This window comes from Amblyraja radiata, chromosome 29 (assembly GCF_010909765.2).
Source record: "Amblyraja radiata isolate CabotCenter1 chromosome 29, sAmbRad1.1.pri, whole genome shotgun sequence".
Classification (NCBI taxonomy): Eukaryota; Metazoa; Chordata; class Chondrichthyes; order Rajiformes; family Rajidae; genus Amblyraja; species Amblyraja radiata.
The window spans coordinates 28,822,512-28,845,796 of NC_045984.1; the positions used below are offsets into that span (position 1 = coordinate 28,822,512).

The 23,285-nt window shown below is 52.0% G+C and overlaps 1 protein-coding gene across 1 annotated transcript; it reads left to right on the plus strand.

Annotated features, from left to right (window-relative positions):
• Positions 1-2,193: 2,193 nt before the first annotated feature.
• LOC116989562 (kelch-like ECH-associated protein 1A) lies at positions 2,194-14,482 on the plus strand. The gene is made up of 5 exons (XM_033047062.1): positions 2,194-2,753; positions 4,968-5,644; positions 8,902-9,107; positions 10,810-10,986; positions 13,242-14,482. Exons 1-5 carry the CDS (start codon positions 2,271-2,273, stop codon positions 13,424-13,426), a joined length of 1,728 nt encoding a protein of 575 aa, XP_032902953.1. The 5' UTR covers positions 2,194-2,270; the 3' UTR covers positions 13,427-14,482.
• The last annotated feature ends 8,803 nt before the right edge of the window (positions 14,483-23,285 follow it).

Sequence of the window (23,285 nt, forward strand, 5' to 3'; positions counted from 1 at the left end):
GGGATATGGGGGAAAAGCAGGAGCGGGGGTACTGATTTTGGATGATCAGCCATGACAATAGACAATAGACAATAGGTGCAGGAGTAGGTCATTCGGCCCTTCGAGCCAGCACCGCCGTTCAATGTGATCATGGCTGATCATCCCCAATCAGTACCCCGTTCCTGCCTTCTCCCCATATCCCCTGACTCCGCTATCTTTAAGAGCCCTATCTAGCTCTCTCTTGAAAGCATCCAGAGAACCTGCCTCCACCGCCCTCTGAGGCAGAGAATTCCACAGACTCACAACTCTCTGTGAGAAAAAGTGTTTCCTCGTCTCCGTTCTAAATGGCTTACTCCTTATTCTTAAACAGTGGCCCCTGGTTCTGGACTCCCCCAACATGGGGAACATGTTTCCTGCCTCTAGCGTGTCCAAATGACATTGAATGGTGGTGCCTGCTCGAAGGGCCTATTTTCCTACGTTTGTTGTAAGTTTCCAGTTGATTCCAACCACCAAGCAGACTAGGAACTCGAGTTGGTCCGGCCAAACTGTTCGTGGCAATGTCTAAAAGCTCACTGGCCGTTCACAAGCTCGCCGAGGGTCTGTCTGTGGGCCAGCCCTGTGTCAAACACAAAGTGCTGTGTCATGCAGCATCTGTGGAGGGAATGAACGGATGTTGTTTTGAGTCAGGACCTTTGTTCAGATTGATTGTGGTGGTGGGGTGGGGCACAAGATCTGGCAAGTGATAGGTGGCAGATGGACACAAGAAGCTGGAGTATCTCAACATGAGAGGCGGCATCTCTGGAGAAAAGGAATGGCTGATGGAATGGTCTCGACCCGAAACCTTACCTATTCCTTCTCTCCAGAGATGCTGCCTGTCCAGCTGAGTCACTCCAGCTTTTTTGTGGATGTCTTCGGTATAAACCAGCATCTGCAGTTCCTTCCCACACAAGAGTTAGATGGACACAGGGAAGGTCTGTGCACTGACTGTAAGTGTGTGTGTGTGTGTGTGTGTGGGGGTGTGTGTGTGGGTGTGTGTGTGTGTGTGGGGTGTGTGTGTATGTGTGTGTGAGGGTGTGTGGGGGTGTGGGGTGTGTGTGTGTGTGTGGGGGTGTGTGTGTGTGGGGGTGTGGGGTGTGTGTGTGTGTGAGGGTGTGTGTGCGTGTGAATGTGCGTGTGAGCGTGAGCGTGAGTTTGTGTGTGGGTGAGTGTGCATGTGAGTGTGCGTGTGAGCGTGAGTGTGAGTGTGAGTATCATGGACTGGGTGCCCCAGCCCTGGTTGAGTAAACTAAACGTTTAGCAACATGACGTTGCCGGTGATGATATAACACCAGCTCTCTTTCCTCTATACAGTGCGTTAACTGTGGCTTCCTGTGGACGACTATGTCGCTGCTGTGAGTTGCTGCTACTCAGTTTGGAGTGCATACACCATCGCCCAGCCCCTTCCTTCCGCCATTGGATCCGCACAGAGAGGTCTAAAGAGGTCTGAATCGTGACGGGAAGTTAAAGGGGTTGCAGTCGGCCCACAGCAGCTCCGTGTCCGAGACTCTGCCGTCGTTCTGCCAACCCTCCTGCATTCACTCACTGGCAACAAGAGGCGTTAACGTGACCACGGTCTCTCCACAAGGGCTTCACATCGGTAATCGGGGACTGAATGTCTGAACTTCAAACGATTTTCTGATCGTTCCGCTGACTCCGGGGGAATTGGTCACGACACCCAGCTTTTGTGTCTCCCACCCACCCAACCGACCACACAACAACCCTGCTGAAGCCACGGGGGGAAGAATCTCGCTCTCGGGACACGGTAGGGACTGACGCCGTTGGTCTCGCTTGGTGCGAGGATCGATGTGATGGGGGGGTGGGGGCACTTGGTACCAGCACCGTAGGCCGAGACCCGGTGAAAGTGAAGCTGCCATAACACCGCTCGCCGGGGGTCCTTCCAGAAGCGGCCGGGAGGGATTGGGGACCTCCTGCTCGACGTTAGAGATACAGCGCAGAAACAGGCCCTTCGGCCCACCGAGCCCGTGCCGGCCAGCGATCTTCCCGTCGTATGCTAACACTATCTTAGTGAACACACTAGCGGCAATTTACAATTTTATTTACTATTAACCTTCAAACCCGCTCGTCTTTGGAGTGTGGGCAGAAGCCCGAGCACCCGGAGAAAACCCACGCAGGTCACGGGGAGAACGTGCAAACTCCGTACAGACAGCGCCCGTGGTCGGGATTGAACCCGGGGTTGAGGCAGCGACTCTCCGGTGGGGTCGATGTCTCGCCACTGAAGGGGGAACAGTCACATGGATCACCCACAGGGGTGCCACCCTTGCCGGGCACTGTCCGTGATGCACGCCCTGCGGCAGGACAAGCAACTGTGCGACGTGACGGTGCGCGTGGCCCACGGCGGCAAGGAGCAGGCGTTTGCCGCCCACCGCGTGGTGCTGGCAGCCAGCAGCCCCGTGTTCAGGGCCATGTTCACCACCAAGCTGAAGGAGCAGGGGGCGCCGGAGGTGGTGCTGAAGGGCGTGGATCCCAGGGCCATGGAGAGGCTGATCGAGTTCGCCTACACCTCGCTGGTGTCCGTGGACGCGCACTGCGTGCAGCAGCTGATGGTGGCCAGCTCCATGTACCAGGTGGACGGGGTGACCAGGGCCTGCACCGACTTCCTGCTGCAAAACATGGACTCCTCCAACGTCATTGGTATTGCACACTTTGCCGAGCAGGTTGGCTGCGTCGAACTCTGCCAGAAGGCCAAGAAATACGTCCACATACATTTCACCGAGGTAACCCCAGCACTGGGGAGGCTGTTTGGGTTGAGGTTTGGGGCGGGTAGTTTGAACAAGTCGGTACCGGCAACAGTTGTCCAAGGAAGGGTGGAGCCCACAATGATCCATTGTTGGCTGGGGAAGAGGTGATAACGAATCCTGGACTCAACGCGCTGTAAAGTTGCACAGCATGGAAACAGTCCCTTCAGCCCTGCTTGCCCAACACCGAACAACATGCCCCATCTACACTCGTCCCATCAGCCTGCATTTGGCCCACATCCCTCTTTAAGAATAAGGGCTAGGCCATTTAGGTGAGGAAAAATATTTTCACCCAGAGAGTTGTGAATCAGTGGAATTCTCTGCCACAGAAGGCAGTGGAGGCCGGTAAACTGGATGTATTCGAGAGAGAGTTGGATGTAGCTCTTTGGGATAACGGAATCAAGGGATATGGGGGAGAAGGCAGGAACGGGGTACTGATTGGGGATGATCAGCCATGATCATATTGAATGGCGGTGCTGGCTCGAAAGGCCGAATGGCCTACTCCTGCACCTGTTTTTTATGTTTCAATGTTTCTGAACCTGTTCTATCCATGTACCTGACTAATTGTTTCGTAAGTGGTGCAATAGTTCCTGCCTCAACTACCCCTCCAGCAGCCCGTTCCATAGGAGAATGTGCATCCTTTGTGTGTAAAAGTTACCCCTCAGATTCCATTTAAATCTTCTCCCCTTCATCTTAATATATCCCCTGGTTCGCGATTCCCCAACCCTGGGCAAGAGACTCTGTGCGTCCACCCCATCTATTCCTCTCATGATTTTGTCCACCTCTATAAGATCACCCCATCATCTTCCAGCGCTCCAGGGAATAGGGTCCCAGCCGCCTCAACCTCTCCCTGTAGCTCAGGCCCCTCGAGCCAAGGCAACATCACCATAAATCTTCTCTGTACCCTATCAAGCTTGACAACACCATGCCATCTCGCTAGAATTTAGAAGATTGAAGGGATATCTTATAGAAACTTACAAAATTCTTAAGTGGTTGGACAGGCTAGATGCAGGAAGATTGTTCCCGATGTTGGGGAAGTCCAGAACAAGGGGTCACAGTTTAAGGATAAGGGGGAAGTCTTTTAGGACCGAGATGAGAATTTTGATCACCTCTATAAGATCACCCCATCATCTTCCAGCGAGAATTTTTTTTTTCACACAGAGAGTGGTGAATCTGTGGAATTCTCTGCCACAGAAAGTAGTTGAGGCCACAGTTCATTAGCGATATTTAAGAGGGAGTTGGATGTGGCCCTTGTGGCTAAAGGGATCAGGGGGTATGGAGAGAAGGCAGGTACAGAATACTGAGTTGGCTGATCAGCCATGATCATATTGAATGGCGGTGCTGGCTCGAAGGGCCGAATGGCCTACTCCTGCACCTATTGTCTATGTTTCAATGTTTCTATTGAGCCCAAAACTGAACACTACTCTAAATGCAGCTTCTCTCTCCCATGTCTTATACAACTGCAACATGTCCTCCCAACGTCTATGCTCTATAACTCCGGCTGATGAAGGCCAATGTACAAAAAGCCTTTTTGACCGCCCTATCTTCCTGCAACTCCAGCTTTGAGGAATCACGCACTGCACTGCGAGATCCCTCTGCTCTGCGACACTTCCCAGAGCACTGCCATTCAGTGTGTAGGTCCTACCCATGTTAGACCTCACCTCACAATGCAACACCTCACATTTCTCTGTATTAAACTCTGTCGGCCATTCCTCAGCCCATTCGATCAAGACCCTGCTGCAATAATAATAATAAATACTCTATTGATCCCCCTCAGGGAAATTCAGATGTCCAGAAGCCCCCAACTAACAAACCCACACATTCAAAACGAATGCAGACAGATAATACATAAAATACAATGTGGACACTACCTGAGGGAAATAAATACTTTAAAAAACTTTTTTTTATTTTTTATTTTTATTAGAAGCAATGTACATACATCTTAATCAATTAAAAAATGCAAAAAAGCATCCCCCTACAGCCTAGCGGTCCGAATTATAAAATCTAATGTCTGCAGGGGTGAAGGATCTTCTGAACCGCTCCATTCTCCAGGGCAGGGAGAGGAGTCGTTTGTTGTTCCTGAGTGCTCTTTTGAATCTCCAGAATTACAATATTTGACCAACGCCGGCCCCTGCCCCTCTCCCCGCCCCCCCACGGCGATGCTGATCCTGAGCCGTGTGTTGCCTCCTCCAGGTGATCAAGGAAGAAGAGTTCTTCAACCTCTCCCACTGCCAGCTGCTGGATCTAGTCAGCCAGGACGGGCTGAACGTGGGCTGCGAGACGGAGGTGTACAAGGCGTGCATGGAGTGGGTGCGCCGTGACGTGGAGGGGCGAGCGCACTACTTCCACGCCCTCCTCAACGCCCTGCAGATCTACGCCCTGCCCCGCCGCTTCCTCAAGCACCAGCTGCAGGCCTGCCCCATCCTGGGCAAGCTCAATCCGTGCCGGGACTTCCTCTCCAAGATCTTCCGGGAGATGGACCTGCGCCAGCCGCTGCCTCCGGTCAGGCACCGCGGCAACCAGCTGGTGTACGTGGCCGGCGGCTACTGGCACCGCCCGGTGCCCAGCGTTGAGGCCTTCAACCCCAGGACGGGGCGGTGGGTGAAGCTGGCCGACATGCCGGTACCACGCAGCGGGGCGGGCACGTGCGTGGTGCTGGGGCTGCTGTACGCGTTGGGCGGCAGGAACAACGTACTGGGGGAACACTTGGACATGGACCGACTGGACTGCTACAACCCCCTGACCAACCGCTGGGTCACGCGGGCGCCCATGAGCGTGGCCAGGAACAGGGTTGGCGTCGGCGTCATCGACGGGATTATCTACGCCATCGGCGGCTCCTGCGGCTCCCTGCATCACCGCAGCGCAGAGAGGTGAGTGATCGATGGGGCAACCAGCCATGTTGTCTACCCCCCCCCCTCCCCCCCCACCTCGTATCAATAGACAATAGACAACAGGTGCAGGAGTAGGCCACTTGACCCTTCAACCCAGCACCGCCATTCAATGTGATCATGGCTGATCATCCCCAATCAGTACCCCGTTCCTGCCTTCTCCCCATATCCCCTGACTCTGCTATTTTTAAGAGCCCTATCTAGCTCTCTCTTGAAAGTATCCAGAGAACCGGCCTCCACTGCCCTCTGAGGCAGAGAATTCCACACACTCTCCACTCTCTGTGAGAAAAAGTGTTTCCTCGTCTCCGTTCTAAATGGCTTACTCCTTATTCTTAAACTGTGCCCCTGGTTCTGGACCCCCCCAACATCGGGAACATGTTTCCTGCCTCTAGCGTGTCCAAGCCCTTAACAATCTTATATGTTTCAATGAGATGCCCTCTCATCCTTCTAAACTCCAGAGTGTACAAGCCCAGCTGCTCCATTCTCTCAGCATATGACAGTCCTGCCATCCCGGGAATTAACCTTGTAAACCTACGCTGCACTCCCTCAATAGCAAGAACATCCTTCCTCAAAATAGGGGACCAAAACTGTACACAATACTCCAGGTGTGGTCTCACTAGGGCTCTGTCCAACTGCAGAAGGACCTCTTTATTCCTATATATTCGATTCCTCCTGTATCTACACAGCAGTGTGGGAGCAGCGTTGATGGAATCAGCGGCCCATCACTGGCTAAGTTTAGAGACACTGTACCCAATAAGACCCTTCGGCCCATCTTTGCCCCACACCAACCAACATGCCCCACCTACACTCATTTAGTTACACTAGTGAAAGCAGGAACAGGCTATGATCATATTGAATGGCGGTGCTGGCTCGAAGGGCCGAGTGGCCTACTCCTGCACCCATTTTTCTAATTTAGATTAGTTTAGTTTAGTTTGGAGATACAGCGTGGAAATAGGCCCTTCAGCCCATCAAGTCCGCGCCGACCAGCGATCCCAGCACATCAACACTATTCCACACACACACACACACACACACACACTAGGGACAATTTGCACTTACACCAAGCCAATTAACCTACAAACCTGTACGCCTTTGGAGTGTGGGAGGAAACCGAAGATCTCGGAGAAAACCCACGCAGGTCACGGGGAGAACGTACAAACTCAGAGTCGGGATCGAACCCGGGTCTCCGGTGCTGCATGGGTTGAGGACAGACACAAAAGGGTGGAGTAACTCAGAGGGTCAGGCAGCATCTCTGGAGAAAAAGGAATAGGTGACGTTTCGGGTCGAGACCCTTTTTCAGACTGAGAACTTCGGGGGAGGGGGAATGAGAGAGATAGACAGAGCTATAGACAATATGCAAAAAGCTACGATAATCAAGGGGAAATGTTGGGCTCACAAAGTGCCATTGTTGGCTGTGGGATAGGTGGATAGTGGAACTCAGCAGGACGATAATGAAACTAGTACGATGACTGGGGTGGGGGAGTGGATGGAGAGAAAGGGAAAGCAAGGGCCATCTGATGTTAGAGAAGTAAATGCCCGTACCATTGGGCTGTAAGCTGCCCAAGCGAAATATGAGATGCTGTTCCTCCAATTTGCGTTTGACCTCACTCTGGCCATGGAGGAGGCCCAGGACAGAAAGGTCAGCGTGGGAATGGGAGGGGGAGTTAAAGTGTTTGGCAACCGGGAGATCGCAGAGGTGGACTGAGCGGAGGTGTTCACAAAACGATCGCCGGGCCTGCGCTTGGTCTCGCCAATACAGAGCAGCTCACACCTACGCCACTGTGCCTGATGTCCAATAACTAATCCCTAATCCATCTCATCGTACGTTCTCCCTGTGACCGCGTGGGTTTTCTCCGGGTGCTCCGGTTTCCTCCCATGCTCCACAAACGTGCGGGCTTGTAGGTTAATGGGCTTCTGTAAATTGTCTCTAGTGTGTAGGATAGATCTAGTTACGGGGTGATTGCAAGTCGGTGCCGACTCGTTGGGCCAAAGGGCCTGTTTCCACGCCGTATCTCTGGAACTAGGGAAGAGAATCATCCCAGCACAACCAGAGAGCAGCGCTGAACTATATCTACCACATTGGTGCCCCTCGGACTATCCTTGATCGGACTTTTCCCGCTAAACCTTGCATGGAACGTAATTCTCTTATCATGTATCTACATACTGTAATGAATCGATAGTAATCGCGTATTGTCTTTCTGCTGACTGGTTAGCACGCAACAAAAGATTTGAAAAATAAGGGACAGAAGTTTAGGGGTAACATGAGGGGGAACTTCTTTACTCAGAGAGTGGTAGCTGTGTGGAATGAGCTTCCAGTGGAAGTGGTGGAGGCAGGTTCGATTTTATCATTTAAAAATAAATTGGATAGGTATATGGACGGGAAAGGAATGGAGGGTTATGGTCTGAGTGCAGGTATATGGGACTAGGTGAGAGTAACTGTTCGGCATGGACTAGAAGGGTCGAGATGGCCTGTTTCCGTGCTGTAATTGTTATATGTGGGTGTTTGTAGGATGGTGTTAGTGTGCGGGGATCGCTGGTCGGTGCGGACTCGATGGGCTGAAGGGCCTGATTTGGCACAGTAACTCTAAAGTAAGCTAAACTAAATCAGTACAAGACATCCTCTTCTGAACAGCAAGCTGCAGAGTTGCCACATCATAAACTGAACGGCACTGGACTCGATGGGCTGAAGGGCCTGATTCCATGCTGTGCGGGAGTGCAGCATAGGTTCACCAGGCTAATTCCCGGGATGGCGGGACTGTCATATATTGAGCGGCTGGGCTTGTATACACTGGAATTTAGAAGGATGAGAGGGTATCTTATTGAACCATATAAGATTATTAAGGGATTGGACACGCTAGAGGCAGGAAACATGTTCCCGACGTTGGGGGAGTCCAGAACCAGGGGCCACAGTTTAAGAATAAGGAGTAAGCCATTTAGAACGGAGACGAGGAAACACTTTTTCTCACAGAGAGTGGTGAGTCTGTGGAATTCTCTGACTCAGAGGGCAGTGAAGGCCAATTCTCTGGATGCTTTCAAGAGAGAGCTAGATAGGGCTCTTAAAAATAACGGAGTCAAGGGATATGGGGAGAAGGCAGGAACGGGGTACTGATTGGGGATGATCAGCCATGATCACAGTGAATGGCGGTGCTGGCTCGAAGGGCCGAATGGCCTATTCCTGCACCTATTGTCTATTGTCTATTGATATGTGTCTGTGCCTTCTCTCACGGCTTCACCTGTAGGTACGACCCTGAAACAAACCGGTGGACAGCTATAGCGCCGATGCAGAGCCGGCGAATAGCGGCTGGGGTGGCGGTGTGGAGCGGGCTGCTCTACGTGGTCGGCGGGTTTGACGGGGACGAGCGTTTGCGCAGCGTGGAACGTTACTGCCCTGAAAGAGACACGTGGAGCTCCGTCACCCCCATGGGGACCGTGCGGAGCGGAGCGGGTGAGGCTCGCCTTGCAACGTTGGTGGGGGGGGGAATAAACGGGCGGCTGTTGGCGGAGATGAGAATACGGAGAGCAGTCAAGGAGAAGTGGCAGATTGAATATAGTGGAGCAACCTGTGGTGGTGGTGGTGGTAGGAATAAAGGCACAGACTGTGTTCTAAATGGGGAGAGAATCCAGTAATCGGAGGAGCAAAGGGGCTTGGGAGCTCTGGTGCATGATTCCCAAATGGTTAATCTGCAAGTCGTATCGGTAGTAAAGAAAGCAAACTCCATGCTAGCATGCTTTCAACAGAGAGAGAGATAGGGCTCTTAACGATAGCGGAGTCAGGGGATATGGGGAGAAGGCATGAACGGGGTACTGATTGGGGATGATCAGCCACGATCACATTGAATGGCGGTGCTGGCTCGAAGGGCCGAATGGCCTACTCCTGCACCTATTGTCTATTGTCTATTGTCATTTATTTCGAGAGGGCTTGTATACAAAAACAGAGATGCATTGCTAAGGCTCTATAAGGCCGCATTTGGAATATTGTGAGCAATTTTGGGCCCTGTATCTGAGGAAGGATGTGCTGGCTCTGGAGAGGGTCCAGAGGAGGTTTACAAGAAAGATTCCAGGAATGAGTGGGTTAAACATATGACGAGCGTTTGACGGCACTGGGCCTGTACTCGCTGGAGTTTAGAAGGATGAGGGGGGGGGGGGATATCATTGAAACGTATAGAATAGTGACAGGCTTGGATAGAGTCTTACGTCGACCACTTCAGGGATATTGGAATGTTGGCCTTCAGCTCAATACTTGGAATGTATAAGGGTAGGAAGGTTATAGACTCCAGGAATAGCAGATGCTGGAATCTTGCATAAAACACGAGAGGAATAGATCGGGAAGATGCCCAGAGTCGGGGGAATCGAGGACCAGGCGACATAGGTTTAAGTTGAAGTGGCAAAAAATGTAATAGGAATCTGAGGGGGAAAAAGCTTATACTTAAATTCTGGAAAAATGCGCCCACACCAACAATAAAAATGTGGATATCAGATATGTTTGAAACACTACATCTGGAAGAGATGAGATTCCTCTTAGCAGGCAAAGCAGACCAATTCCAAAAGACGTGGTCTACGTTTTTGGAACTATTACAAGCATGAGGTGCAATAGTAATTTCAAAAAATAAATAAATAAATGGTACCAGGATCTGGCAACGGGGGGTAAAACAACAAAAACAGACTTGGTTGGTAGTTCCCTTTCTGCGGAGTTTAATGTTATAATAGAGCGATTGTTTCTCCTTTCTTTTTCCTTCTTTTCTAGGGTCTACTTTCTCTCTTTCTTTACTTCCTTCTCTAACTTCTTTTCTAAGGGGCTTTTTTTCTCAACACTCTCCTGCACCTTCACGACTCTTGCGCACTTTCCTTACTTCCTTTACTTCTATCTTTTTCTTAAAGCTTAAAAAATGAAGCGGTACAAAAAAATGTATTAAGACATATGTGTTGTGTATTATTGTAACTTACCATACTTCTAATAAAAATATTTTTTAAATAAATTTTAAAAAAAATAAATTAAAAAAAAAAGGAATCTGAGGGGTAACTTTTTCCACACAAAGGGTGGTGGGTGCATGGAACAAGCTGCTAGAGGAGGTAGTTGAGGCTGGGACTATCCCAACGTTTAAGACACATGTACCACCTCTCCTTGACCAGTGTCCACCTCTCTCTAGGTGTGGTCACCCTGGGCCATTATATCTATGTTGCCGGGGGCTACAATGGCCAGGAGCAGGTTTCATCTGTGGAACGTTACTGCATCGATGGGGAACGCTGGGAATGCGTTGGCAGCATGAAGCACAGTCGCAGTGCCATGGGGATGACGGCTTTTCAGCGGAAGATCTACGTCTTGGGTAAGAGCTGCACTCATCAGCAATGGGACATGCATGACGCCCATCATACATGACTACATCATACATGATACCCATCATACATGATGTCCATCAAACATGACTACATCATACATGATGCCCATCATACTTGATGCCCATCATACATGACACCCATCATACATCCATCATACATGGCGCCCATCATACATGACGTCCATCCTGCATGACATACGATGCACGTCATACATGACGTTACTCTGCTGCCTCTGTAGTCATGACCATAAAACAGCCTGCAACCTCGCTACATTGAAGAAGGGTCTCGACCCCCCGGAAACGTCACCCATTCCTTCTCTCCCGAGATGCTGCCTGTCCCGCTGAGTTACTCCAGCATTTTGTGTCTATCCCCGCTATACACATCCTCCCTTACAGCGTCTCACAGCGCCAGGGGCCCGGGTTCGACCCCGACTATGGGCGCTTGTCCGTACGTTCCCCCCCCCCCCCCCGTGACCTGCCTGGGTTTTCCCCGAGATCCACGGGTTTCCTCCCACACTCGGAAGGTTAATTGGCTTGGGATAAGTGTACAATTGTCCCTGGTGTGTGTGTGTGGGATAGAGGGTCGGCACGGACTCGGTGGGCCGAAGGGCCTGTTTCCGCGCTGTGCCTCTAAACTAAACCAAAATTGGGGTGTGAGCCAGGGACCTCTACTGTACTAGCCACTGTTTGAATGAAGAAATGTATACATCCTTTCAGTATTGTCAAGTAAAATAAGTAGTTAGAGGCAGCCCACTGAGTCTACGTGCTAGAGTGTATTTTACAGTCCCAGTTGGAGCCAGGGCACAAAGGCCCATTGCAGTCCGCGTGAACTATCGTCCTTCTCCTCGCCCGGCCCCCTTCACCCAACGTGCCAACGGTTTGTTTATAATCGCGTGTACCAAGGTACAGTGAAACACTTTTATTAGAAGGGTCTCGACCCGAAACGTCGCCTATTCCATCTTTCCAGAGATGCTGCCTCACCCGCTGAGTTTCTCCAGCATTTTTGTCTACCTTTATTAGCCTGCAGATCAGCGAGACTATCTTTAATTGACTTCACTGGACTTCAACGTTATTCCCTTTATCCTGTATCTGTACACTGTGGACGGCTCGATTGGAGACATGTACACACTCCATCTGCTGACTGGATAGCACCCAACAACAGAGCCTTCCACTGTACCTCGGTACAGGTGACCATAATAAAACTAAATTAATGGCCCTCTGGACACCTCAGGAAGGAGATGAGGAGGAATTTCTTTTGTCAAGATTCAAGAGAGTTTATACAGAGAATATAGTAGGCATGACGACAGAACATTACCATTATATAAATATATACACACATGAATAAATAAACAGATAAAATGCAAATAAACAGATAATGGGCTATGAATGTTCAGAGTTTTGTATGAGTTGAGTTTAATAGCCCGATGGCTGTGGGGAAGTAGCTATTCCTGAACCTGGACGTTGCAGTCTTCAGGCTCCTGTACCTTCTACCCGAAGGTGACGAAACTGTGGAATTCTTTGCAACAGAAGACTATGGAGGACAAGTCATTGTGTATTTTTCAGGCAGCGGTAGATAGATTCTTGATTAGTGCGGGTGTCAGGGGATATGGGGAGAAGGTTGGAGAATGGGTTTAGGAGGGAGAGATAGATAGAAACATAGAAAACAGTGCAGGAGGAGGCCACTCAGCCCTTCGAGCCAGCACTGCCATTCATTGTGATTATGGCTGATCTTCCACAATCAATAACCCGTGCCTGCCTTCTCCCCATATCCCTTGATTCCTCTAGCCCCTAGTGCTCTATCTAACTCTCTCTTAAATCCATCCAGTGACTTGGCCTCCACTGCCCTCTGTGGCAGGGAATTCCACAAATTCACAACACTCTGGGTGAAAACGTTTTTTTCTCATCTCAGTTTTAAATGGCCTCCCCTTTATTCTTAGACTGTGGCCCCTGGTTCTGGACTCGCCCAACATTGGGAAAATGTTTCCTGCATCTAGCTTGTCCAGTTCTTTTATAATTGTATACGTCTCTATAAGGCTCCACCCTCTCATCCTTCTAAATTCCAGTGAATACAAGATCAGCCATGTTTGAATGGCGGAGTAGACTTGATGGGCCGAACGGCCTAATTCTGCTCCTATGACATTCTGACCAGTTTGAATACTGTTCTCACCATTATATTTTCCTCGTGTTTATTTTCCAAGTACCTGTATTAACGTTTGCAATGTGATCCTCTCCGCACGGCGCAGGTGGATTTAGCCAGCATGGATTCCTCAACAGCGTGGAGTGCTACGATCCGGAGAAGGACAAGTGGACAGAGGTGACCTCCATGCCCACGGCGCGCAGTGGAATGGGAGTGGCCGTCACCATGGAGCCCTGTCCCCGGAATCTGGCCCCCACCCCCACCGTCTCCCCCCCGCTCGTCCCTGGCTGAGCTGAGCTGACCGACAGACTCCCGCCCATCTGTTGGTGGTCATCCTCCCCATCCTCCTCCGCCAGCTACTCCCTGCCCTGGTGGGGGGGGGGGGGGTGAGGGGGGGACACACACACACCAGGACTCTCAGCTCACGCACACAGTGACGGCAACAGTGCGAAAGCTGCACGGCTGGAGAAACCAGGCCGCGAGTCGACGTCTGCCTCTGCGGAAAGCAAGAAGCAAGGAATTGGACTTGGTACGGGATGAAGTTCAGCTTTCAAGTGTCAACTCAGAACATGGAACTGATTGTGAAGTTGCAGGCCTTCTGTTTAGTTTCGAGGTACAGCGTGGAAACAGGCCATTCGGCCCACCGAGTCTGTGCTAACCATTCTCCCGTTCACTCACTGGTTATCTCCCCCCACCTCATCATCTGCTCCCGACACTTAGTTCAATATAGTTCAGAGATACAGCGAGGATACGGGCCCTTCGGCCCACCGTGTCCGCGCCGACCAGCGGTCACTCGAGCGCCATTTCTATCCTCAATTTGCAGAATTCGTTGCTAAATTAGCCAACGACCTTGAACATCTTTGAGGTGTGGGAGGAAACTGGAGCACCTGGAGAAAACCCACACGGTCACTGGGGGAAACGCGCAAACTCCACGCAGACAGCACCCGAGGCCGGAGTTCGAACCTGGGTCCGTGGTGCTGTGAGGCGGCAACTCTACCGCTGGGCCACCGTGTCGGGTTGTCTGTTTGTCCTTTCGGACAGGAGCGGGAGGGACACGGTCCCTTGTGGAGGCGGGAGGGAAGAGGGCGAGGGATTTTCCAGACCACTCCATGTTATTCTTTGTAATATCCCAGCAAATTTTAATTTACTTTTTTTATTATTACAACAAGTCGTATCATTAATTTTTCATTAATTTTTGAGCGGGTGCGATGAGAGGGCGGGGGAATCGAACCTGCTGAGTCTCAGCCTGAAACACATGAACTCTCTTGACTCTAGCTGTAAACCTGCTGGTAGCTCCACTGATCCCATCCCCTGGTTCCACAACCCCGGCTCACAGTCTCGATTAGGTTTGTTTAGTTTATTCCAGAGATACAGCGCGGAAACAGGCCCTTCGGCCCACCGAGTCTGCACTGGGCTTTCGATCCCCATATGCTAGCACCATCCCACACACACACACACACACACACTAGGGACAGGTTTAACCATTACACCAAGCCAATTAACCTACAAACCTGAGGTAGACACAAAATGCTGGAGTAACTCAGCGGGACAGGCAGCATCTCTAGAGAGAAGGAACGGGCAACGTTTTGGGTCGGGGCCCTTCAGAAGAAGAAGAAGTCTGAAGAAGGGTCTCGACCTGAAACGTCGCCCATCCCTTCTCTCCAGAGATGTTGCCTGTCCCGCTGAGTTACTCCAGCATTTTGTGTCTACCTTCGATTTAAACCAGCATCTGCAGTTCCCATCTGCAGACACAACCTACGCGTCTTTGGAGCCTGGGAGGAGACCGAAGATTTCGGGGGGGAAACCCCACGGGGAGAAGGCACACATTTCGTACAGACAGCACCCGTGGTCAGGATCGAACCTGGGACCCTGGCGCTGTGAGGCAGCGACTCTACCACTGTGCCACCAGGGCCGTGTGAACTGTGTAACATACTGTTGATCAATGTACATTACTGAAGATGGAACATACAGTATTTATGTTAGAAAATTCACAGAATTAAACCATTGCACCAGACTGATTCCTGGGATGTCAGGACTTTCAAATGAAGAAAGACTGGATAGACTCGGCTTGTACTCGCTAGAATTTAGAAGATTGAGGGGGGATTTTATAGAAACGCACAAAATTCTTAAGGGGTTGGACGGGCTAGATGCAGGAAGATTGTTCCCGATGTTGGGGAAGTCCAGGACAAGGGGTCACAGTTTAAGGATAAGGGGGAAATCTTTTAGGACCGAGATGAGAAAAACATTTTTCACACAGTGAGTGGTGAATCTGTGGAATTCTCTGCCACAGAAGGTAGTTGAGGCCACAGTTCATTGGCTATATTTAAGAGGGAGTTAGATGTGGCCCTTGTGGCTAAAGGGATCAGGGGGTATGGAGAGAAGGCAGGTACAGGATACTGAGTTGGATGATCAGCCATGATCATATTGAATGGCGGTGCAGGCTCGAAGGGCCGAATGGCCTCTACTCCTGCACCTATTGTCTATGTTTCTATGGCTGTAGTCAGCGAGCGGTCGCCTTACACCCCATCTGTCATCACACGCTCACACGATGACGCGCAAATTACGTGCAAGGGCCTGGCCCACTTGGGCATCATTTGCACGTAATTTATGCGTCACGACGCGCCCGTTGTGCCGCGCGCATGGTACGTGGTGACCTGGGCCGTGACGCGCGGCGCCCCAGGATTTAGGGATGCACAAAATCTTCGTACGCCATCCGCCTGACGCGCAAATGGTGCTCAAGTGGGACAGGCCCTCACACACACACACACACACACGGGGCCCCAGGCGGGCATCTGCTGTCCTGCCCAGCGCCCACTCTTCAGACTTTACATTGGACTGTAGAGATACAGCGCGGAAACAGGCCCTTTGGCCCATCGAGTCCGCGCCGGCCAGCAACCCCCCCCCCCCCCCGTACACCAGCACTATCTTTACACACACTAGGGACAACGAACCGACAAACCTGTACGTCCTCGGAGTGTGGGAGGAAACCGGAGCACCCGGAGAAAACCCACGCAGTCGCACAGAGGGAGAACGTGGTCGGGATCGAACCCGGGGGTCCCTGGCGCTGTAACGCAGCAGCTCTACCCGCTGCACCACCGGGCACACCACTTCGTGTGGGAGAGAGTGTCTAGGGTATTGGACTTTGAACGATCTTGCAGTGAAACTGGGGAAGCGGAATCCCAATGAGGGTGGCATCGGTGACTGGGGGACCCATAAACCAACGTAATGTTCAATGGCTCTGGGATCTCACTCACTCTCTCCCTTGCCCTTCCTCTCTCTATCTCCCTCTCTCCCTCTCTCTGCCTCTGTCTCTCTCTCTCTCTCTCTCCCCATCCCCTTCTCTCTCTCTCCCCCTCTCCCCCTCTGTCTCTCTCTCCCTCTCTCTGCCTCTCTCTCTCTCTCCATCTCTCTCTCCCTCTCTCTCCCTCTCCCCTTCTCTCTCTCTTCCTCTCTCCCTCTCTCCCTCTCTGCCTCTGCCTCCCTCTCTGTCTCTGTCTCTCCCTCTCTCTCCCCATCCCCTTTTCTCTCTCCCCCAGCTCCCCCTCTGGGGTGGGAGATTGCAACCTTCACGTGGCCCGCCCTGTTTCAACGAATGCAATCAACCTGCCGTGCACAGTCAAATAAGATCAAATAGAACAAGTTGGCCGACAACTTTAGGCTGTGCACGCCGTACACAAGAAGAAGAAGTTCCCCTCTCCTTTCTTTCTCTTTTTCTCTCTCTGCCCTCTCCCCCCCCCTCTCTGCCCCCCCCTCTCTGCCCCCCCCTCTCTGCCCCCCCCCTCTCTGCCCCCCCCTCTCTGCCCCCCCCCCTCTCGCTGCCCCCCCCCCTCTCTGCCCCCCCCCCTCTCTGCCCCCCCCCTCTCTGCCCCCCCCCCTCTCTGCCCCCCCCTCTCCCTCTTCCCTCTACCCCCCCTCTCCCTCTGCCCCCCCCTCTCTGCCCCCCCCTCTCTGCCCCCCCCTCTCTGCCCCCCCCTCTCTGCCCCCCCCTCTCTCGCCCCCCCTCTCCCTCTGGCCCCCCCCCCCTCTCTGCCCCCCCCCTCTCTGCCCCCCCCTCTCTGCCCCCCCCTCTCTGCCCCCCCCTCTCTGCCCCCCCCTCTCTGCCCCCCCCCCTCTCCCTCTGCCCTCTCCCCCCCTCTCCCTCTGCCCCCCCCCTCTCTGCCCCCCCCTCTCTGCCCCCCCTCTCTGCCCCCCCCCTCCCCCTCTTTCCCTCTACCCCCCCTCTCCCTCTGCCCCCCCTCTCCCTCTGCCCCCCTCTCCCTCTGCCCCCCCCCTCTCCCTCTGCCCCCCCCTCTCCCTCTGCCCCCCCCCTCTCCCTCTGCCCCCCCTCTCTCTCTGCCCCCCCTCTCCCTCTTCCCCCCCTCTCCCTCTTCCCCCCCCTCTCTCTCTCTGCCCCCCCCCTCTCTCTGCCCCCCCTCTCTCTGCCTGCCCCCCCTCTCTCTCTGCCCCCCTCTCTCTTAGCCCCCCCTCTCTCTCTGCCCCCCCCCCCTCTCTCTCTCTGCCCCCCCCTCTCCCTCTTCCCCCCCTCTCTCTCTCTCTGCCCCCCTCCCTCTCTCCGCCCCCCCTCTCTCTGCCTGCCCCCCCCTCTCTCTCTGCCCCCCTCTCTCTTAGCCCCCCCTCTCTCTCTGCCCCCCCTCTCTCTCTCTGCCCCCCCTCTCTCTCTGCCCCCCCTCTCTCTCTCTACCCCAGCCTGTGTCTCCACTGCTTTGTTCTCTGATCGCCTCCCTCTGAGAGTTATTTGTACCACAACAATGTAACCCTGTCGTGTGTAAATCCAAACATCTCTAAATCCTTCAATCGGGGAATTATCAGAGTGATGCGCAGATTGGAATTTATTTAAATCTCCTGAAGCGAGTGGTGCGTGGGTTACGATGGGAACGGTGCCAACAGGACATGACCCACAGTTGTTGTGCCGTGTCACTGACATTCCCTGCCTGTGTGTTGTTCTGTCGCCCCTGTCCTCAATGGCTCCGACTCTTGAACAAGCAACACAACATAGAGTCTTAGAATCAAGGGGAGGCCATTTAAGACTGAGGCGAGAAAAAAACGTTTTCACCCAGAGAGTTGTGAATTTGTGGAATTCCCTGCCACAGAGGGCAGTGGAGGCCAAATCACTGGATGGATTTAAGAGAGAGTTAGATAGAGCTCTAGGGGCTAGTGGAGAAGGGATATGGGGAGAAGGCAGGCACGGGTTATTGATTGGGGACGATCAGCCATGATCACAATGAATGGCGGTGCTGGCTCGAAGGGCCGAATGGCCTCCTCCTCCACCTATTGTCTATGTTTCTATGTAACATAGAACACTACAGCACAGGAGCCCACTATGTCCGTGTCGAACATGCCTCTGTATCTGCCTCCACCACCACTCCAGGCAGTGGGGTCCACAAACCCACCACCACCCCAGGCAGTGGGGTCCACACACCCACCACCACCCTATGTGTATTAATAATAATTAAAAATAACTTAAATAAACCAATAGACAATAGGGGCAGGAGTCGGCCCTTCGAGCCAGCACCGCCATTCAATGTGATCGTGGCTGATCATCCCCAATCAGTACCCCGTTCCTGCCTTCTCCCCATATCCCCTGACTCCGCTATTTTTAAGAGCCCTATCTAGCTCTCTCTTGAAAGCATCCAGAGAACCCGCCTCCACCGCCCTCTGAGGCAGAGAATTCCACAGACTCACAACTCTCTGTGAGAAAAAGTGTTTCCTCATCTCCGTTCTAAATGGCTCACCCCTTATTCTTAAACTGTGCGTGGCCCCTGGTTCTGGACTCCCCCAACATGGGGAACATCTTTCCTGCCTCTAGCGTGTCCAAACCCCTTAACAGTCTTATATGTTTCAATGAGATGCCCTCTCATCCTTCTAAACTCCAGAGTGGACAAGCCCGATCTGAAACGTTGCCTTAGCGTGGTCCCCACAGGTGCTGCTCGACCCGATGAGTTACTCCGGCACTTTTGTGGTTTTTGGCTTTGAAGTAGTGATAGGGAACTCCTGCGGGGAGGGGGCGGGGGAGGTGGAATCCAATAACATTGGCAACCTGTAATTAGCCAATATATAGGAGCAAAAGCAATCCTGTAAAGGGCCTGTCCCACATAGGTGATTTTTTCGGCGACTGTCATGGTCGTAGCGGGTCGCGACTGGACCCCCCTCTACGACACCGTCTACAACAACCTCCCGGCTAGTCGACGCCAAGCCACGGCGAGCTACCGACAACAGGCGACCCATTAGGACGTCCACCTACGACCACACAGGGGACAACCGGTCAACCCACGTCCACCCCGCGACAAGCCACGACCCTGCCGGTGACAACGGAAGACAATTCAGTCACCAGTGGACGTCAGTAACCGCCAATGCTATTCCACCGAAGTCAGCACCGGCGACAACGTACGGCAGCACCTACAGTACGGCAGGAGAAGTCAAGCTGCGCTCATTGGAGTCGAGCCCACTGCCGCCCACTGTCGGCGAACATTTTTGAACATGTTGAAAATCCAGCGGCTACCAGAAAGACGTTACGACTATGAATTTGTGGAATTCCCCGCCACAGAGGCCATTGGAGGCCAAGTCACTGGATGGATTTAAGAGAGAGTTAGATAGAGCTCTAGGGGCTGGTGGAGTCAAGGGGTATGGGGAGAAGGCAGGCACGGGTTATTGATAGGGGACGATCAGCCAAGATCACAATGGATGGCGGTGCTGGCTCGAAAGGGTTGAATGGCCTCCTCCTGCACCTATTGTCTATGTTTCTACGACTCTTTGGGCAACTGAGGAGACGACTCACGACCATACAGGTGACATCCCGACTGCCTAGTCGCCTAGAAAATAGCCTATGTGGGACAGGCCCTAACGTGGAAGAGGGCAAGCAGACGTGACAGAAGGGTTTCGGCCCGAAACGTCGCCTATTTCCTTCGCTCCGTAGATGCTGCTGCACCCGCTGAGTTTCTCCAGCATTTTTGTCCACCTTCAAGCAGACGTGACATGTGTGCGGACGTTGGCTGGTGGAGTACAGTGTGCAGTGCCTGGGTGTGAGTTGCCAGGACTAGAGGGTGTGTGTGAGCTCTAGGGAGAGGTTGAGCAGGCTGGGTGTCTATTCCTTGGAGCACAGGAGGATGAGGGGTGATCTTATAGAGGTGTATAAAATCATGCATAAAATCATGCACCTGGAGAAAACCCACGCAGTCACGGGGGGAAGCGTGCAAACTCCATACAGACAGCGCCCGTTGTCAGAATGTAACCCGGGTCTCTGGCGGCGCGCCACGGTGAAACTGCTGGCAACTCCATGCAGGACAATCATCTGTGGAGAGAGAAACAAGATTAGAGTGCGAGGTTGTGGTTCCATCCATTGGAGCTGGCAGTGGTGTCCAGTGCAGTACAGGACTGCAGTTTGCCTGTGTGGCCACTGGAGGGAGCGCGGGGACCAATGATGGGCCTCAACATGTGTAGGAACATAGAAACATAGACAATAGGTGCAGGAGTAGGCCATTCGGCCCTTCGATCCTGCACCGCCATTCAATATGATCATGGCTGATCATCCAACTCAGTATCCTGTACCTGCCTTCTCTCCATACCCCCTGATCCCTTTAGCCACAAGGGCTACATCTAACTCAAACTTAAAAATAGCCAATGAACTGTGGCCTCAACTACCTTCTGTGGCAGAGAATTCCACAGATTCACTACTCTCTGTGTGAAAAATGTTTTTCTCATCTCGGTCCGAAAAGATTTCCCCTTTATCCTTAAACTGTGACCCCTTGTTCTGGACTTCCCCAACATCGGGAACAATCTTCCTGCATCTAGCCTGTCCAACCCCTTAAGAATTTTGTAAGTTTCTATAAGATCCCCCCTCAATCTTCTAAATTCTAGCGAGTACAAGCCGAGTCTATCCAGTCTTTCTTCATATGAAAGTCCTGACATCCCAGGAATCAGTCTGGTGAACCTTCTCTGTACTCCCTCTATGGCAAGAATGTCTTTCCTCAGATTAGGAGACCAAAACTGTACGCAATACTCCAGGTGTGGTCTCACCAAGACCCTGTACAACTGCAGTAGAACCTCCCTGCTCCTATACTCAAATCCTTTTGCTATGAATGCTAACATACCATTTGCTTTCTTCACTGCCTGCTGCACCTGCATGCCTACTTTTAATGACTGGTGTACCATGACACCCAGGTCTCGTTGCATCTCCCCTTTTCCTAATCGGCCACCATTCAGATAATAGTCTACTTTCCTGTTTTTGCCACCAAAGTGGATAACCTCACATTTATCCACATTATACTGCATCTGCCATGCATTTGCCCACTCACCCAGCCTATCCAAGTCACCTTGCAGCCTCCTAGCATCCTCCTCACAGCTAACACTGCCCCCCAGCTTCGTGTCATCCGCAAACTTGGAGATGTTGCATTCAATTCCCTCATCCAGATCATTAATATATATCGTAAATAGCTGGGGTCCCAGCACTGAGCCTTGCGGTACCCCACTAGTCACTGCCTGCCATTGTGAAAAGGACCCGTTTACTCCTACTCTTTGCTTCCTGTCTGCCAACCAGTTCTCTATCCACATCAATACTGAACCCCCAATACCGTGTGCTTTAAGTTTGTATACTAATCTCTTATGTGGGACCTTGTCGAAAGGCTTCTGGAAGTCCAGATATAACGCATCCAATGCAGGAAGGAACTGCAGATGCTGGTTTACACCGAAGATAGACACAAAGTGCTGGAGTAACTCAGGGTGACAGGCAGCATCTGTGGAGAGAAGGAAAGGGTGATGTTTCGGGTCAAGACCCTTCTTCGGAACAGTGGTATAGAGGTTCAACTTGCACCTCCTCCAACCTCATCTACTGTATCTGCTTCTGTCAGTGCGGGCTCCTATATACCAGCGAGACCGAGCGCAGACTGGGCGATCGTTTCGCTGAACGCTCTCTACGTGGGGATCTCCCGGTTGCCAAACATTTGAACTCCCATTCCCATTCCCATTCTGTCCTAGGCCTTGCTGCGTTACTCTGTGTCATTTCAGTAGGTCTATATATATAGGAGCAAAGAGGTCCTTCTGCAGTTGTACAGAGCCCTAGTGAGACCACACCTGGAGTATTGTGTGCAGTTTTGGTCCCCTAATTTGAGGAAGGACATTCTTGCTATTGAGGGAGTGCAGCGTAGGTTCACAAGGTTAATTCCCGGGATGGCGGGACTGTCATATGCTGAGAGAATGGAGCAGCTGGGCTTGTACACTCTGGAGTTTAGAAGGATGAGAGGGTATCTCATTGAAACATATAAGATTGTTAAGGGCTTGGACACACTAGAGGTAGGAAACATGTTCCCGATGTTGGGGGAGTCCAGAACCAGGGGCCACACACAGTTTAAGAATAAGGAGTAAGCCATTTAGAACGGAGACGAGGAAACACTTTTTCTCACAGAGAGTGGTGAGTCTGTGGAATTCTCTGCCTCAGAGGGCGGTGGAGGCAGGTTCTCTGGATGCTTTCAAGAGAGAGCTAGATAGGGCTCTTAAAAATAGCGGAGTCAGGGGATATGGGGAGAAGGCAGGAACGGGGTACTGATTGGGGATGATCAGCCATGATCACATTGAATGGCGGTGCTGGCTCGAAGGGCCGAATGGCCTCTACTCCTGCACCTATTGTCTATTGTCTATTGTCTATTGTCAGTCACCAGCTTGAGATTGAAGGATACGGGATCTTGACGTCCCAGTTCACACATCTGGGGATAACCAGAGCACATGAGGGCTGCCTACTCGCCACAGTATTGCAAAGATACTGATCAAACAATGCAGGAAGAATGATTTTTCCAAATAAATGGCCCAACAGGGTTTATATTAATCCATACAATGTTGAGAGGTGCCAGTGGTTTTAAACAGAGAGTAGTAGGTGTGAGCTACAGGTTGGAATCTAATGGTGGGGAGTCGTGTTATTTATATGTGGACCACAAAGGGTGGTGGATAGATACATAGACAATGGGTGCAGGAGGAGGCCATTCGGCCCTTCAAGCCAGCACCGCCATTCAATATGATCATGGCTGATCATCCAAAATGATTACCCCGTTCCTGCTTTTTCCCCATATCCCTTGATTCCGTTAGAGCTATATCTAACTCTCTCTTCAAAACTAGTATGGATGTATGGAACAAGCTGCCACAGGAGGTGGTTGAGGTAGTTGAG

Excerpts from the sequence above, each read along its gene's own strand:
- LOC116989562 (XM_033047062.1), top strand. The coding sequence starts at position 2,271 with ATGGATCACCCACAGGGGTGCCACCCTTGCCGGGCACTGTCCGTGATG. Across the intron at positions 9,108-10,809 it reads GACCGTGCGGAGCGGAGCGG|GTGTGGTCACCCTGGGCCAT; the intron begins GTGAGGCTCGCC and ends ACCTCTCTCTAG. Across the intron at positions 10,987-13,241 it reads GCGGAAGATCTACGTCTTGG|GTGGATTTAGCCAGCATGGA; the intron begins GTAAGAGCTGCA and ends CGCACGGCGCAG.